Source organism: Sabethes cyaneus, chromosome 3, assembly GCF_943734655.1.
Source record: "Sabethes cyaneus chromosome 3, idSabCyanKW18_F2, whole genome shotgun sequence".
Classification (NCBI taxonomy): domain Eukaryota; kingdom Metazoa; phylum Arthropoda; class Insecta; order Diptera; family Culicidae; genus Sabethes; species Sabethes cyaneus.
The window spans coordinates 220,491,358-220,510,284 of record NC_071355.1 but is presented as its reverse complement, the minus strand read 5'-3'; the positions used below and the strand labels follow the sequence as shown (position 1 = coordinate 220,510,284).

The 18,927-nt window shown below is 40.0% G+C and overlaps 1 protein-coding gene across 1 annotated transcript in view; it reads right to left on the bottom strand.

Annotated features, from left to right (window-relative positions):
- Positions 1-15,545, bottom strand: part of LOC128740749 (protein O-mannosyl-transferase TMTC2) — a 407,393-nt gene extending 391,848 nt beyond the window's left edge. The window contains exons 1-2 of the mRNA XM_053836313.1: positions 15,538-15,545; positions 15,241-15,327 (exon numbers count right to left, since the gene is read on the bottom strand). Coding sequence (XP_053692288.1) covers positions 15,241-15,327; positions 15,538-15,545 — 95 coding nt within the window. The remainder of the gene's footprint in view (positions 1-15,240; positions 15,328-15,537) is intronic.
- Between the last annotated feature and the right edge of the window lie 3,382 nt (positions 15,546-18,927).

Sequence of the window (18,927 nt, the reverse complement as noted above, 5' to 3'; positions counted from 1 at the left end):
TGTCGATAAAGAAGGGTAATGTCTAATGACGGTTTAAGCTCACGACTTTAATAGGACGCAGACTGCAGTAAGCCAAAAACGGCCTATTGGAGCCTAGGGAAATCTGGTTTGTGTCGCCGATCAGGGTAACTTAGGTTTATGAATCAAGTTATTTCTGATTGGCACCAGTCTAGCTGCTACAGTTACCAACCTATCACTTCCTCAATAAGTGATAGGTAAGCTTGAAGTGTACAGAAAAAGAAATAAACTAGTTCAAAATACTGGACGCGGTGGTTTAGTACCCAACAGAAGAAGAGGAAGGCCGTCTATAGATGGCTTTTGCATTAAGAGCTCCAGCATTAGGAGCTTTGGGACTTACTTGCTACAGTGTAATCTGATTATTTCACAAATAGTTTTGGAGTTCCCCAAGAAAGTAACTTTGGTCCACAATATATTCAATATTATTCAACGACATATGCTACTTGCTGAAGTACGCCTGGTTTATGCTGACGACCTGAAGATATACAGTATGCGATTCATCATTTTGCAGACCGCTGCCTGAGAAATCGCGTGACAACTAGTGCCCAAAAATTATCTATAATTTAATTGCATTCAACCATAGAACCTCACTGCGTAGGCAGAGAATTGCCATTGGCGTAGTTAGAGGGGGTGCCTGGGGTACCAGCCCCTCTCCAGAATTCTGCAGGCCCCCTCCAGGAATTTTCCCCATTGTAATTTAAAAACCGGAAAAAATTCAGAGTATATATTCCCATTGCGTTGATGTTTTCCTTTTCTACTAGACATCGCAAACGCGTAGTTGTTGTTTCGTTGGACCACCCCCTCAAGAGCGATGTTGAATAGTATGCAAGAAGGATTCGAAAGTGTCCCCGAGTTACACATGAAATACATCCCTCGGTCCAATGTAGCTCTGATCATTTGCCTCAGTTTATCTGGAAAACCGTGTTCGTGCATTGTCTGTCATAGCTAGCCTCGATCGAGTGCATCGTATGCTGCTTTGAAATTAATAAAGATGTGGGGCATGGGTACGTTGTACTCCCGATATTTCTGCAAGATCTGTCGGATGGTAAATATCTGTTCCGTAATTGCGCGGGTTCTCATGAAGCCCGTCTGGTATTTCCCTACAAAACCGTGTGCTATCGGTGACAGCCGGCGTAACTGGATCATAATGAAAATTTTTTTGGAAGGCACCCCCTAGGCCCCCTCCAGGGAAATTACCTAGCTACGCCAATGAGAATTGCTTATAGAGGCACGATACGAGAAGCTTCTTCAATACGATCATCGGAATCAGGAACCGCACCGTGCTGCAACGGGAACCTGATTACCGAAAGATCGCAGGTAACTAGGCGTTGGGAATAACATTTCAATGTATTGTTGAATGGTGAACAAAATGGAGCGGTGAGCGGTCATATGTACAGAGACTGTAGATTACAGAGGCGCCGAGACACTCAAAATCCGCTAAATTTTTAAACAAACCGGAGAGTACCATCGTAAATAAAGGTAACAGTCCGCTTTCGTTCAAAATTTAGCGGTTTTTGAGTGTCTCGGCGCCTCTGTAATTTATAGTCTCTGTAGTCATATGCCCTTTCTATAAAAAGGGCCATCGACTCGAGCGCAGCAATTACCGAGGCATTACTCTCCTCACTTCTTTCCCGCATCATATTTCTCAGACTGAGGCCGTTGCAGGAAACCTTTGTTGATGTATACCAGTGCAATTTTCGAGAGGGCCACTTGCGACAAATCCTCGATAAATTCCGGGAATTCAACTTGCAGAGCCACTATTTGTGTATAGACTTCAAGGCGGCGTACGATTCAGTTTAACGAAATGAACTGGGGCAGATTATGCTTGAACATGGTTTTCCAATAAAACTGGTTAGGCTGATACGTGCTACCCTTGATGGTTGAAAATCAAGCATCGAGATAGCGGATGTGACATCGGACTCGTTTGTTATATTAGATGGTTTGAAACAAGGTGACGTTGCATTGAAAGGTGCTATTCGAAGGGCAGGCGTGCATATGCTGCTAGACTTCGCGGACGACATCGATATCATCGGTGTTGACCGTAGAGCTGTGGAGATGGGATGGGTTAAAACAAAACAACCTTCTGATCACACAAGCAATTTTGCGCACATTAACAGTTTGGTTTTCTCAACTGACAGCTGCCCTAAACTTATGTAATTCTAATAACACTCACCTTGATGGAGAAAAAAAAATCTGGAAAGAAACCACTACCAGGAAGTGAACATTTTTCCGACTTGAAGAATTTCCCAAAGTAACAGCGATGAACGCGAACAAAAGAAAGCTAATCCAATAAAGGTGTCAAATTTTAATTTGAGCATTTTACTCTACGCGACAGGCAACAGAAGCGCTAAAGTGAACCAAGTTCGTGAAAAATTTAATTAAATTTTGTGTCTGAAAATACTGACTGCTCACAGTATCGCATACTGCTGTTGTTTGCGTTTTCCTCTCTCCTTGCTGTATCCGGAGCAGGAACAAAAACAGCATCGTTGGATAAAATTGGCAGCAGAGATACCGAGAAGGGGGGAAAGGTTGAAAACTGAAACTCGGTATTATCGTGTCACTTTTCTTATGATGGCGCTGCTAGAGCACACGAGACGAAGTCCGGTCAGGCAGTCGGATTGTGGATGGCAGCAGTTACCCATTTTACCGCACCCAGTTACATCGTGCTGCACACAATCGGTGAGAAAGAAAAAAAATGGCGAAACAAAAATCGCCCGGCAAAAAAGGATTTTGACGTCATGGGGGAGAAATGCGCTGCACACCGGGGGATGAACTTCAGAACCGGTAACAAAATGACACCGGGGCTAAGAGTGCAAGTGCCACCGGAGAGAACATGAACGGATGCTGAAAAACAGTCGAAGAAAAGTTTTCCCACAGTCGACTACGCGTCAGTTGCTGTTTCTGATCTTTCCGGGCGGGGTTTCCTACTTGGGCACTACCGGGCTCAAGTGGAGCACAAATGATGAGGGAGCCCGGGCTACGAAGCTGTATCAAACTGTCACGTCCCACGTCTCGTTAGTCACACTCAAACATCATCCTCGCGACAGGCCGGAGGCGGTCGGCAAGGGTGGCGATGGTGATGGCAAAGGAGTGAAACAGTGCGGCGTGCTTTGTTGTACGATTGAAATAGGTTCAAACCGGAAATGTTTGCCGATTGCAATATAAGCTAGCGAATTTGAAAGCATATATTGACTGACAACGGTAAGGGATGCTGCTCGAGTAGAGGGAGCATACAACTACAATCGATGTATATGTATATACGGTATTTTCGCGATTTTGGTCGGTCAAATCTTTCGTTTCTCAGACGATAATATTGGGCTGATGTTGACAATGATTGGCATTATGGAAGACTGGAATTTTCGAATAGATGATTTTGATTATATTGCTTATTGTTCCATTTGAAATAAAAATAAATCCTTAGTAGTTTCGTGAAAATCCATAATATACGATAATGATGCATTGTTCAGTTACTTTTCTCTGTCCTTTCATGATTTGTGTCTCGTTACTTGGCTCATTATTGCTGGAATATCATATAAGATCATTAAGAATTTAAGATAAATCATACATTTGCTGTGAAAAATTTCGACTATAGTTAAATATAGTAAACTCCGTAGGACGCCGATGCCTACGTTGCTACGCTCTGGACGACATTCGTCTTTTGTACATTGCGACTCCGACTGTCAGCCTGTTGCCGGCTACATTCATTATTCCAGTCCGGTGCGCGATGAATTATGACCTGACGAAATTTTCACTCCCAGCGGGGAGGAGAGCGGGTGACTGGGTGGGTGTGGTGGCAAGTTTTTGTTGCCTAAGGTACGCAAATAAGCAAGGAGTCAGCCAGCGACCATCTGATTAATGCCAATTTTCGCACCAAGACAATGGACGTATTTATCATAATTTATAGAATTTTTCACGCCTGGCCTTCGGCGGCATGACGCGATGACAACAGTTGAATGCTAATGCCTGTCGGTATGGCCTACCGGAATGGAAAAGCGTTTTTTTTTTCTTTCTCTCTCCTTCTCGTTCTTCATTTCACTGGTTTCTGCTTGCGACGCTTGCCTGACGAGCGTCCCTGACTGTAACCAACGATTTCCGGACGACCGACGTGGGTGGAGACAGGACTTTGCAAGTGATAATAAATGATGTTGCCTATTGAGCCAGTAATCAATTTTGCTTTGTGATGGTACCAAGGATTTCCATGGTCGTTTTGCGTGGTAGCTATTGCCTTTGACAGGGAAGGATGGTGGTGGCTCCGTCCGACCGACGACGCGCTTCACTGGAAATCAGTTGTAGTGGAAAATCAATTGTGATGAAACAAAAATCTTACTTATTTGCAGCTGAAGTTTGTTTTAAATCAATTAAATCAAATGTTACAGTAAGCTTCTAAAAACTCAAGGCATTGATTATGAGAATCAATAATCTAATGCCTTTCGGTTAGTAACTTAACCTAATATGAAATGCGTGTTGGCGTGTGATACATAAAAAAGTGTGTATCCCTAAACGGGGTTGAAAGGGATCGTTTCCCTTTATACATATTTTCCGGAAAGCAGAAAAGGCTATGACTAAGGAATTTCTGCTTGATGCTCTTCGATGATAATTTTTCTTCTCCGTTCAGCGCAGCCGCCTGAAGTTGCAGTTGAAACGGATAAATGAATGTTTGATGATGCTGAATCATTCAGATACAAAGGATAAAAAATGGGTCCTACAAGATATTTTTCCTAATAAATATGATGAAAAATTCGTCATCGCTATTACATTGACTGAATGGAGCTTACTTTATGGGTAGCAAAGCGGAACCAAACTGGTGTGAGCAGTATTCGCTCTGGCAATAATAAGTTTAGCAGGTTTTAGCTTTCGTACTTTGCCTTGTGCCTGGTATGCTTGTAAGCCAGTTGTGTAGTGTTTTTGCTCCGTACATGTACATCACTTACTGAATAATTTAAATTAACGACAAATCAAAAAATTAATATAACGAAATCAATCAATACCTGAACTATCACAAAAAGCCGCATAGAAATCTAACTTTTGATTGACCATAAAGAATATATATAATATATGTATATTACGCTCATCAGTACGACTTTTGTGAAGGTCCTAGCACACTCAGTGCAACTTGTGATCGTATGGAGGATATATACGGATCGCTGGATAGTAGGAATGTAGGTTGTACTGTGTTCATTGATCGTGGGATAGCAAAAGTCTTACTATATCACTTCAGTGACCGCCACAGTATGTTTCAATTGACGAACAAATATTTACCGGAATATCACAAGGCAGTAATTTAGGACTTGTACTGTTTTTGTTGTTCATAAACGAAATATGCAACTTGCCGCTCCGAAAGAAAAACTCCGTATTTTTACTGATGATACATCTGTGTCTGGCTAAGCATACTCTTTTGACGTAATATATGGAGGATTAAGAAAGATCTAATCCTGCTACAAGACTTTTTTCAGTGCAAAATTGCTTTCGTTGAACTTGGGAAAAACAAAAAACATGCTGTTATACGTAGTATACCCACTATTACTACTCCGTGAACCATGGTGACGTTATATAAGAAGTAACTGAATATACCTTCTTGGGACTAAATTTGGACTCAACTTTAAGCTGGTCAGCTCTTACTTTCCAACTCAAAAGCGAATTACGTTCGTTAAGTGGTCTGCTGAGAAAAATGTCTACGCTATTCCCTAGAAACTAGTTAGAAAAGTTGTACATCGTCTCGCTGCATTCAAGACTTCAGTGTCCGATAGTAATTTGGGTCCAAGCAAACAAAACTTAATTGAAGGAGCTACAGCCCAATTTGGTCGTGAAAACCACAATAAGAGCGCAATAAAACTCACCTTGTTTCCTGAGAAGTCATGGGTTGCAGGACATTACTTTCATGCTTCAACTACCATCAGCAACAGCAACTCATCACAAGAATTTGCAGTGAACGTGCTTCTAAACAAGCCGAAAATCTTGCCCTAGCCAGATGTAGGTTTACGGTTTTACCTGATAAAAGAAAAGGTTTACGAATGCCGCCAGTAAACTCTACAATGGCCTCCCAACTGTTATCAAAACCATCAGAAGTTGGATCAACATTTTGACGAAACTAGCGTTCAAACAACAAAGCTAACTACACTGATGCCACAATAGATCTAAATGCTGGTCGCAGTGGTCTAGTCTCCTATAAACAAAAAAAAAACACTGATGCACTTTATTTCTTCTGTACTTTTGCCCAGCACATACCATCCCTCGCTTACCATCAAACGCCACCCATTGCACCTACCATCATTACCATAGTTATGAGTGAAAATCCAGTGTACATAATGCTTTTAAATGTTACTATCTCAGTAACCTCGTTAAAGTTGCCTCAGTTTTTGTAGTATTTTAAAAAATTCAGAGGGATTTATGCTTATTGAAGAGGTCACGCAAAAGGTGCAACACTTCAACAGGTTTTTTTTCCTGATTACCTGAAAAGCAAACGATGCCCACTCTTATGCAAGCGAGTGCGAAAACCATAGCATACGACAAGCAACATGTGGGCTGTGTGCATACATCCTGCTACCTACAAACTCGCAGGCTCTCAGCCTCGTAGCGTCTTACAGCACTGCTCACTCACTCACGAGGCAAGCCAATGCCAAAAGCTTGTGAGTCTGAACGACACACCTAGGATGTATGGATACAGATTTTGCCTGGCAGATTCTAGTTTTCTTCTACATCTTACACCCTCGCTCACACATGCGGGTAAGAATGCGGACCCTAGCGAGCGATGAGGTATCAACTGCAATTTTCTGAACCAGTTTAGCTTGCCTGACAAAGGCGTAGTTTTCCAGCCGTTTTATTGTAGTTTTGCAAAGTTTTAAGTTTTGAAGTAGGACTACTTCTTTGATTTCTATATTGGGGTGCACTTTAGAAAAACGAAAAGGGAACATGTAACGAAAAGTGGTTATGGTTTGCACGCTTATAACTCAGTCATCCGTCAACAGATTCTAGAGATATTGGTATCAATCGATTGGAAATTTTTCAAAAAATCCATAACAATACAATAGATTCCATGTTTCCCAAACAGACGTTTAATAATTGAGAAAATATTAGACGTATATTCATTATTTCATTATTTTCATGTTTTTGCCTTCCCACGCCAATGCTTCCCTAGCACAGATGACAGAAATATATACGAGATGAGCTATGGGTTAAGCTGACCTTTGATTGTATTTAATTTACGCTCTATAGAATCCGCGCGAAAATTGTTGAGCTTCAGTGGGTGCTGCTTGCTCGGAATAACGCATCGAAGACAAAGACATTCAAATTCACCAAGCAAGACGCCAACAAACCGAAGAAGTAACCGACTCGCCCGCCAGCGAACGATATGGTTTTTACTGCTATCAATACCCAGTAAAATCAATGGATCCTCGCTGCAAGCCGTTAGAAGTAAATCGCCGCTAGCCGCAATTGTGACGTTCCAAGGTTGGACACGTTTGTGAAAAAGGTTTTGAAATTAGCTGTCGAAAAGCTGGTCCAAACAAAAAGAACAGGCGCTTCCGATTTGTTCAAGGTTGATAAAACGGACGAAAACAATTTATCTTTGCTAACTGCTGCAAAGGCGGCTCCGATTAAAACGGTACTACTGGAGTAAATATGCGGGTGCCCCCGAACAAAAATCTACTAAGCCAATGAAAACCGTAGCAAAGGCACCGAAAGCCCCAATCAAAGGAAGTCGTTCCAGCGGAGAAGGTGCCCGAAAAAAACTGCTGTCTAGATGTAAATTTCCTTGATTTGCATTACTACTATCTGGTAGAAAACAATCAGTTCTTTTAAGAACTACTGAATAAAAGTATACGAAGCAGTTAAATTGATTTTTCTCACATTTTAAAGTGATGTTGGCAGTTTAGTATGAGCGTTCGAAGTATGAGCTCGTCAGAAATTACATGTTTAAACTGTATTAAGACAAACCTTCCGAAGAATATTTCTGAACAAAATTGTTCATATACCTACACATGCAAAATAATACGAATTTAAGATTCTTTCTAAAAGCATGAAACGAGTAAGCCACATTATCTGGCAAAAGAAAACTGCGCCACTTCGTAATTCGAGACTAAGCGTTTAGTGAGAAAATCGAATTGCATCTTCATTTATATATTAGGCCCTAAAAAGGGCTAATTGTTGTATAGTTACAGAAGCCTGACCAGATACATTTACTATAGGCCGGTATACTTTGGTATCTTCCGAGACGGCGCGCTTGGCAAACTCACCCGGCACAACCACACACAACTGTGCGTGCACGTCTGCCATGCCCGTTGCCGTGCCATCCCTGTCGGCATCGGCATCAAATGAAAGAATATAGCGTTGCTCTCCTAGTGGCGTGGCTTCTTCTTCTTTTTCCTATCGCGCTTTGCGGCCTTTCCACTGGTTTTCGGTGGCATGAAGACGATGCTTCATATTAGGTTGCTCTGCAGAAACTGGTAGCTCTTCATTAAGGAAGCACCGGACACCGGTTTTGTTCAAACAATGTACGGAGTACGGTTTCGTTGTACCGCCTTTCTTTCGTGTCTATGATTCTCTGCCCTACGTTGATCCGCCTTTGTTACAACTTGCTGCCGTTTGCTCTGGTATATAATCAGAAGTAAGCCGGCGAACGGCATCATTTTCGCATTGGCATCGGTACGGTACAGAGCACTAGAGCAGACAGCAGAGAGTTGCGGTTATATCTCCCTCACTGGACTCGGCAAACAGCAGCAGCAGCAGCGGATCATTGTTTGGTGTAGAGTGCTCCGAACGCGTTGGTACAGGAGCATCGATCTATTATCAGCTGTATTAGAATATTTGGTTGCGGAAGCGGAAGAGCTTGAATCAATGGAAAATGCTCTGTTCGGTAACCATTGTCACCATTGCCCTGGGAGGTGTTGTTTCAAACATTCAAGCCATTCTGCTGGCCGGATTTTCAACCACATAATTTACCACAACCCGTCCTTTTTAGGACGAACGAATTTGTTTATGAAGAGATGAAAATTTTCTGTATACTAAATTTCTTTAATTAAATTTCCAAATGTCGCTGATTCTTTAAATCATGAAGAATTTCTTCTGATTTGATCTATAAAACGTTAAATATGTGGTGACTCACCATGCGATCTTCTAACTCATGACGTTGCTTTAATTCTATTTTTGCTAAAAAATTTTGCCTTCTCACGCCAGTGCTTCCCTAACACGGATGACAGAAATATATAGGAGAAGAGCTATGGATTAAATTCCCTTTGAATCAAAGGGATCAAAGTTTGATTGTATTTAATTTACGCTCTATAGAATCCGCTCGAAAATCGTTGAGCTTCAGCTGCTTCCCCGGAATAAGGCAACGAAGACATCCAAATTCACTAAGCGAGACGCCAATAAACCGAAGAGTCAACGGATCCTCGTTGCAAGCCGTCTAGAAGTATATCGCCGTCAGCTACAATTGTGACGTTTCAAGGTTGGACACATTCGTGAAAAAGGCTTTGAAGTTAGTTTTCAACAAGAGAAAGCTGGTCCAAACAAAGAACTTGCGCTTCCGGTTCCTTCGCCTACCAAACTTGCTAGCGAGAAGCAAGATTACTAAGTCAAAAAAGACCATAACAAAGGCACCGAAAACTCCAAAGCCAAAATAAGTTGTTTTAACGGAGAATGCGGTTCGAAAAAAGCTGATGCCAATTGTATTATTAACAGCTGGTAGAAAACAATCAATTCTTTTAAGAACTACTGAATAAGTATATGAAGCAGTTGAATTGATTTTGTGAATGGCATCATTTTCGCGTTGTTTGGGTTACAAATAATAATGAGAGTTATGATTTTATCTCCCTGTCCGGATCCGGACGCGGCAAAGGTGGCAAAACTCGGCAGCAGCCAATTATTGTTTGGTGTGGAGTGGAAACTACACCGACCGTGTTGGATTCGAAACATCGATCTTTTATTGTCAATTGCAAGGAAAATTGTCCAATCAATAAGTACGCAATCGCTCATAAAAGTGCTATTTTAGCTTAAATCGTTTCGGTCTCTTCGGCGCACTTATTGCTTGGCAGATAACGAAAAAGTGCGCCGAAGATCGAAACGATTTAATGCAAAATAGCACTTTATGAGCGATATATCGCACTTTGGATGGTACAATTTTACTTGCAATTGACAATAAGCTGCTATAATAGAATATTAAATTAGCTAGAAAACCCAAATTTTGGTCGCGGAAGCAGAAGGGTTTAAATGGGTGGGAATAGTGATGTCCGAAATTTTCAATTATTCGATTACCGATTAATCGGTGAGCCTTGTCTGCACTAATCGATTAATTAAACTATTCGATTAATTCAACTACTCGTGCTGGCATTATTCGATTAAAAATTATTCGAATATCCCTTGTGTTATTCGATTAGTTGAATTAATCGAACGATTAACGGACATCACTAAGCCCATCTGAAGGACGAAAGTTGACAATGGACACTACGAATCAGAAATTTGAGAATTAGAGATTAACAAACGGACCTTTTCAGGTCCACCATATAAATTAGCTGAAGAGTTGAAATTATGAATTTCTCACATGTAAGAACACAATTTTTTAATGCGCAACTTGAGCATCTATATATGAAATTCATACAAAAATCACCGGCTTTAGCATTGGGAGACGAATTGCGCTACATTCGTAGTCCTACTTCAAGCCTGCGCCCGTGCCACTAGGCATGGACCTTTGTACTTTTAAGATCGTTTTTGAGAAGCAAGTGCTGAACAGTTTCACGGAGTCCGCACTCGTGTGGTCTACTTTTTTCACACGCGCGTTCTTGTTCTAACGAACGCAACACTTCCATGAGTATCTCTTTTGGACTCTCTTTCCATGAACTGCGACGAGTTTTTGCGAGTGTGTATTTAGTTATCAATCACGGTCGTCGCTTTCACTCGTCATTGCAACCCAACAGTTGACACCTCATCGTTCGCGAGGGCCCGCACTCTTACCCGTGTGTTTAACCGAGGGCGTAAAATGAAAAAAAGAAAAGAATCTGAAAAGCAAAATTTGTATTCATACATCCTAGTGCGTAGCTCGCGCTCACGAACTATTGGTATTGGCTCGTGAGTGGGCTGTCCTGGAAGACGCTGCGGAGCTATGCATTCGCGAGTGTGTAAAAGCAGTATGTATGCACACAGCACCAGCAACGGTACGTTGGTCGTGCGCTTTCGTCAGTGGAGTAAGCGTTGGACACTTTGCTTCTCACTCTCGCTTGCGTAAGAGTGAGCATCGTCCGTTTTATTTTAAATTGTCTAAGAACTATTAAAGAAAAAAATATCCACAGATATTGCTTTTCTAAATTAGATTGAAATTGAAAATAAAAAGAGTTAAAAAAGCGTCCATTCAAAAAGCACATAATAAGCACAGAACCTTGACCTTGTCCTTGTTCTTTTCATTCAACACACTTCGCAGTCAGCTGTAAGAGTGCGGGACAATCGCCAGTCTAGTGCTACGATCCTATTGACTCTAACGGCGTCTCCCAGCCTAGATTCGAAATTGACTTGTTAGACCTGTGTCCTACTTCGAGATCAACTGAGAGCCCAGCTAGCATTTTCATATGTATAAAAAGGTAAAAATCAGCATTACGTACAGATATACATGCTAAATAAATCGTATTTCATGCGCAAAATTGGCATATCCGTACTATTTTGGAGGCGATATACGTGATTACGAATAATTTTGAGCGTTACGACTATATAAGTATTTATATAGGATAATATCCGATTAAGCGCGAGTCGCTCCGTACTACTCTACGATTTTGCGCTGAAAATCGTAAGTATGTCAGTCATTATCATTATATACGACAGAAAATCAACTTGATTCCACTTTATCCAGCTTTAGTTACGATTTCGAGTTTGTTAGGAGATATTTACGATAGTTTTCGTACATTGATATACGAGTTGGTGCTAGCTGGGAGGCTTGCAGCACATAAAAGCTAAATAATTCTTGCAAAAGACAAATTACCCTTGAATAAAACTTATTTGATTTAATAAAGGTAACCTGTTTTTTTGCAAGATCTCAATAAACTCAAGTGTCAAGTCCATAGGAATAATCGTTTCTGATTTATTACAACGAAATAAATGACATTCGTTGTTTTGTGACTTTGCTGGCTGTTCAGACGAAGTAGTGTTTAAAATATTGGACAGATTTTAACTAAAAAACGCAGATTTTCGTTTATTGGATCCACTTTTTTCAATTTCTACAGATTTTGGCGTCCATTTTCGTAGATTATTTGTTATTGTTCGGAGGTGCCTTCTCAAAAGAAAGATTTCAAAAATATATGGATTTGAGAGAGTTTTATGGCAGCATATCCAAAATAAATCCATATTGCAGAAAAAAGTCATAAAACTGTGTCAAAATCAGTGATTAAAAATTTCTCATATGACAACTAGATTATACAATTATCTGTTTATATAAATACCCAGTATGGGACTTAGACTGTGACTAATGGCTAACTGTCGGTCGGATAGTTGGCTAGGTGATCGAGTGAATGTGGTTGCCAGAACGGCTAGACAAACTCGCCTGTTGCGCCCGTTAGCACCAGCTGCGAAGTGAAAAGGCGAAACCCCACTCCGTGCTGCCAGAGCCAATACCTTTGTATTTTCGCCTCTGAAAGACGGATGATACAGCTTTATCCTTTCCAACAAAGAAAGTATATAGTAGAGTTACGAAAATTTAAAAATAGACAAATCATAATCCTGTGTTTCTTAGGATGGAGGAAAGTATATGTAGCTTACGCCCATGAGTAATTTATTTCAAATTAAAAGTTTTTTATGATCTATGGCAGCATTTTCTCAGGACAAATTCAAGTGGAAAATATAAGAGTTTTACCAAATCGTGAAACGACGCACTTTGGCAAAAACGAGAGAAAAAATGGTTGCAATTAAGATACGGCCCATAGGCTGATAAAATATAAGTCATCCTATGCAAAATTTTTCGGGAAACCGGGTGGTGCCGTCCTCTTTGCTGTTTGTCATCGGGCAGTGTCCCATTTTGCTCATTTTCCCCTATTTTAAACATTTTTTACCCTTAATGGACTATTCCAAGCAAGGTTTTGAGAACACAAAACGCAAAAACCTATTAATTTTGTGTAAAAAAGGCCGCAGAATCGAATAAGGTTTATTCCATCTAGTTTAGAATCCTTTTTTTTGGTTGAATCGTTTGGTATCATCGGTCTGGTAGCGGAAACTCAATCAAAAGAATGTAGGTATATGCTCTACACTAAATGATATAATCCCTATTTGATTCTGTGGACTATTTGACACAAAATGAACAGGTTTTTGGGTTTTGTTTTCTAAAAAACCTTGTTTGGAATAGTCCAATAAGGGTAAAAAATGTTTAAAATAGGGGAAAATGAGCAAAATGGGGCACTTCCCGATGACAAACAGCAAAGGAGTCGGCACCTCGTGGTTCCCCGGAAAATTTTACGTAGGATCACCTATATTTTATCAGCCTTCGGGCCGTATCTTAATTGCATTCATTTTTTCTCTCGTTTTTGTCCATAGTGCGACGCTTTGAAAGCCAATCTAGCATTATTAGTTCGCTTGTTAGATAAAAATGCATTCACAAATAAAGCAGTTAATAATCATTCAACTGAGGACAAAAGCTATTTCAAAATCAAAAATTCAATTCAAAATTCAAGTTTGGTTCTCTTTAAGAAAAATGCGTAAGTTGAATACCTTTATCTACAAGATTCTACGTCAGTCGAAATACGACGCCTAGGTGTTCGTAATATTTCATTGAATCTAGAACTTCATACCGAAACGACAGACTGGCAGCAAAGAATTGGGTTAAGACTGAGTGCAAAAGGTCGTTTCGAAACCAAGGTAGGTAATTGTTGATTGAAAATGATGGCTTACAAGTACCACAATGACGATGCCACTGTTCTCCTACGGTGCTTCCGGGTGGCTTCCCATTCTGATAGAAAAGCGAGCGCTACTGACTGGAAGATTGATGTGGAGAGAGCAAGGGAATGTACGAGAAACTAAGAGGATGGGACTCGAAAACAACGGGCTCGCTGGATTCGGATTAGGTTTCATTTTATCAGTCAATACCCACCGGGAGCTTAGTTTCTGCGTCCTATTGTTTGTCTGTACGCTTTGAAAGAGGCTAGAACTTTGATATACTACCCGGTGGCAGACAGCTGGGATATGAGATTTCACTGGAAAGACAGTAGGACTATAACGCCGTGTGACGGAAGTCGGAATATTCGAGGATTATATTGCCTTTCACAAATACTAAGGACGTCTTTAGATATGTTTATGAAAGTATGTTGAATGCAGATGTTTCCAATCGATGTGGATAGTTGAGGAAAAGGTAATTATTCACAAGGCTGATGAAACAAAATTTTCTTCAATTATTTTGAATCAGTCGGTAGGGTTAGTTGTTTAAAATGTTGACTTAAAAAATGTTTTTTGCTAGCACTGCAGCCATTTCTATTTTATCTGTCTAAGCAAAGCCAAGCCTATCGTCGTATGTTCGAATGTCGGCTCACAACAACAACATTAATAAAGTCTTTGTAAAACAAACTAGAAATTTTCCATGGTTGCTCTATATCGTTACATGCGTATTATCTATACTGTGAATTGAATAACAACTACGGGAATGAATAGTATATTTTTTTCAATTGGGGTGTGCCCCAAGGAAGTAAGTTATGTTCGCGGCTTTTTTCTTATTTATAAATAAAATTTTGTTTTGGTTGTCATTCGGCAATAAGTTAATCATGTGAATTTTTATAGCAATCAGAGCATACTTTGAACCTTACGACTTCTGGTTGTATCCTGATTTGGGACTTGAAGGCTACTTTTCATTATAAACCAACCTCTTACAAGCTAATCTATGAATAACATAAATATGACAGTCACATCAAGGAAAGCATAGAAATGCCTTCGAAACAAACACACACCAGGTTAATAAAGAAAGGTTTACATTTCAACACGCCCTGTTCCGTTTCATTTGACGTGTCTACATCATCACCGTCATCGGCCCTTCCACGGGCACAGGGGCGGTGCGTGCTTCCGGCCGCAGTGAAAGGCGGACAATATTTAATTAAGCAAATTAGCTTAGCGACGCGTTTCAAGCCTCGCCTTGAAGTGAGATCATCACTTAATGCCCGGGTCTTTTCATTCCTGCTGTATTATGAATGCCGATATGTATAATATGCATAACGGCATGTGTTTCTCTTATCAGTGACTGTTGTCATGCATGATGACCGAACGTAACCTTACCTGTCGTCGTACACGAATCCGGCGCTCAGCGTGTTGACATACAGGGCAAATGCCAGCGTACAGCAACCGAGGCTTACGTAATCCATGCTGTAAAGAAGAGCAAACAGAAAAGGAACAGTTATTTACATATTGCTACCATATATCGCACCACGATGCGATGGCAAAGGTCAAAATATACCTTCGCAAAAGTGAAACATATTATGTGGGATGTCAAATTTTCCCTTCTCCCGTTGCATTGTGTTGTGCAAAATTAATGCCAATTAACTCTCATCAGACGGCAAAGTTCAGTGTACTTACAGAGTCATAGGGGAATTGTGTATAACGTGCCCCCCCTGGCCAATGTGCCCCCCCTTCGTTTTTCGCTAAACAAGCGAAATTAAAATGCAAAACCACCCAGAAACCATAGTATTTGATGGAACTAGCCTACTATGCAAGTATGACAGTTGTCACATGCTGTAAAAACAAAACAAAAATAAATTTGTTTTTGAGCAGCTCCCGATGTAACTTTTGGCGTCATTTCCATAAGCTATTTTCTTGTCAAAATCTGTAAATAACCGGTTGTTGCGATTCGATTGCGTAAAGTGAACTTCAAAAAAACATCCGTGCTAAAAATAACGGTATGAAACGCTTGATTTGCTTTAGCATTTAATATTTTTTCAAATAAGTAAAAGCAGGCCAATATGCCCCACTTGCGGTGGTGCAATTTGCCCCCCTTGCAAATGTGGCTATAAACATAGGTAAACAGATCTAACTTGAAGCCAATTGCCATTATTTAAGTCAATTAGTATTGTAGAGCAACCGTGGTGGGAATAATTTATTACCAACGTCCAAATTCTAGGTAATTCAACTACCCGGTACAAAACACCACAGCTGCAGTATAATGTGCCCCATGCAGAAAAGAAAAAGTGCACCAGAAGGCCGAAACTAGGTATATTTTACATAAAATAACGATATTTTGCAAAACAAAGAAAATAGTTTTACTTTCTACAAAATAGAGTTGGTCTGTCACTGGTAGAAATACTCAAATTACCGCATTGGGCATATTATACCGCAGGTGGGGCATTTTACCCCGCGCAGACGAGAAACACAACATTTAGGTGCTTTTATTAAATAATTCCTAGCATGTTTATTCCACAATACTAAATGATATAAACAATTGCAATTGGTTGTCAGCTTAAGTACCAACATATACACGTAGTTATAACGTTAATTTGGGGAAGTATAACGGAGATATATCCATTTATTCTTAGGGGGGGCACATTATACACATTTCCCCTACATATAAAATCAACCTAGTCATTTTATCTATTAAGTTTTCCTGGACACCCGCAATGCAACGACCACCGATATTCCCCCCAGAATTACCGTAATTAAATTCCATTCGAAATTCGATTCAAGCTAGTTTACCAACAAATTGGTCCACTCGTTAGCCCGATGCATGGCAGACGAGTCTGTGTGTGTGTGAGTGTGAGTGCTGCCATTAAAAAGCGAAATTCCCCTTCTCTTTCATTCAAATTTAGTCATTAGAATCGGATAAATGTACAATCATTGCAGTTTCCGCTTTGTGTCAGCCCAACAAATGATATAAAAATAAAAAAAAAACACGAAAAAATCGATTCGAACTTTGCTTTTAGGTTTAACCTATTTTGACATAATGGCAGAGCGAATGGTGAACGCTCACAAAGCCTCCATTGAATTGTACCATCTGCAGTACAAAAATAGACTTCATTTAGTACTGAATTTAGGCCGAATTGTTCGCTTTCAAAAAATGCTGTCCATTTAGTGTCAATGAACTCTGGATTGATTAACCCAGCGCGGTTGCTGACAGTCGGATCAATACATGTTCGATTTTATACACTTTCATTAACGTTTGTAAATGCCGAGATTCCCAACAAAAACCGGAATTGTTGTTTGAATACTTTCACCGAAGGACATAAAGAAAATCCCACATAACACAGTCAGTTTGTAATGGAATTTAGAGATATTTGCATCAATTTTTCTATGCATTGTTTGATATAGAGAAAACATTAAAAAAATTACCGAGTCACTATTAAAATAAGCGTAAATATCAGGTCCTGTCAAAAATGAATGAATGAAATTTTTTCGGATTCAGATACATTTCGGAAGTACAATTCACTGTCCCATCATTTGTTCAAGGATTTCAAGGTGGTGTATGATTCGATCAAACGAAATGAGACGAGAATGGTAGATAATGCTTGAACACAGTTTTCCGATAAAACTGCTGATTCGAATGACACTGGAGGGATCAAAATCAAAAAGCGGAAGTAACACCGGCTAGCTTGGTAACGTTACATTACAAGGGGCGGTGATCTCAAACATTGTTCTTAAAGGTCACACTGCAAGCGGTGCCGAAATAACGCTGCCGGTTTATAATCAAGAGGACACGACAGGTTTGGTATGCTCTTTTCGCTTTGATTTTGCACTTTTGTGTGCCGCACCGCAGGCAAGAAAAATTTTAAAAACTGCTGTACGAGGCATTTGCAGAGCAAGTTATTATCATCTACAATATTGTTGAAGAAAGTAAAGTTTTATCTTTTGTATTATGACGCTATGGGCTGCAAAACAGCACTCTTCTTACTACCAACAAGATAACAGCGCCATAGCGCCATAAATATAAAAGATAAAACAATACTTTCTTCAACAATATTGTAGGTAATAATCAACATTACAATTGCCCTATACACCACTTTTTCGAATTCGGTTTCGCTGGGGTACTGTAGTCAAAAGAGCATATACTGAGCTAAACCAGGGATTAACTTCAGATGGCATCCTTCGGCATCAGTACGTTTATTTTTTGCTTTGCAGAACAGTAGAAGGAGCAGTTAGTTCGTTTATGTGCTCTAAATACTTTCAAATTTCCTGTAGATTCCATGATCACAACATTAGTTGAGTATATTTACATATTATTTTATAATTGACTATACGATTTGTTGGGTGAGAAACATTTGTCATTTTATCTGGCACACTTCCCTAACAAAGACATCAAATTGGTCTATGTTTAATCATGGTGTTGAAAAATTTCGTTGGGAGGAGGGGACTTTACCTCGTTTTCTGGCGTGTTTCCCAAGCAAAGACATTAAATTGGACTAGGTTTAATCGTCGTAAAGAATCTTCTACCTGTTGGGACGGGAAATCTCTGTCAAGTAAAATCGAAATCTTAGTAAACAGATGGTGTATTTACCTTTAAAATTATGATAGAAACCACGAATTCCTGCATTCTACTATGAGTCGATTGACTATCTAAACCATGCAAATCCATTCATACATTAATTCATTCATTTTTTGTTTGTTTGATTGATTATAGTCACATTAACAGCTTGGGTCATTCGTGACCTGCCAGATATTGGCCATTGGCAGAACTATTAGCGTTCAAAATCTTTCATATTTTCGTGACGGTAAACTAAATCTAAATTATGGAATGAAACCCTGGAGATACGTTAAAAGGTTGCTACCCTTTATTTATCGAACAGTATGACGATCCTGCAATTATTCGATCTGATCTCTTCCGGCCATTACTCAGCATTGTCCGAAAGAAGGGATAGTAAGGGAGGGGAGAGAGAGGTCCAAAATAGAGTACACGTAACGCCTATCCAAAATATATAAATCACCCTACAAGTTTGAAGTCATTATCGAAATAATTATTGTATGGTAACGATCCAACGCCAG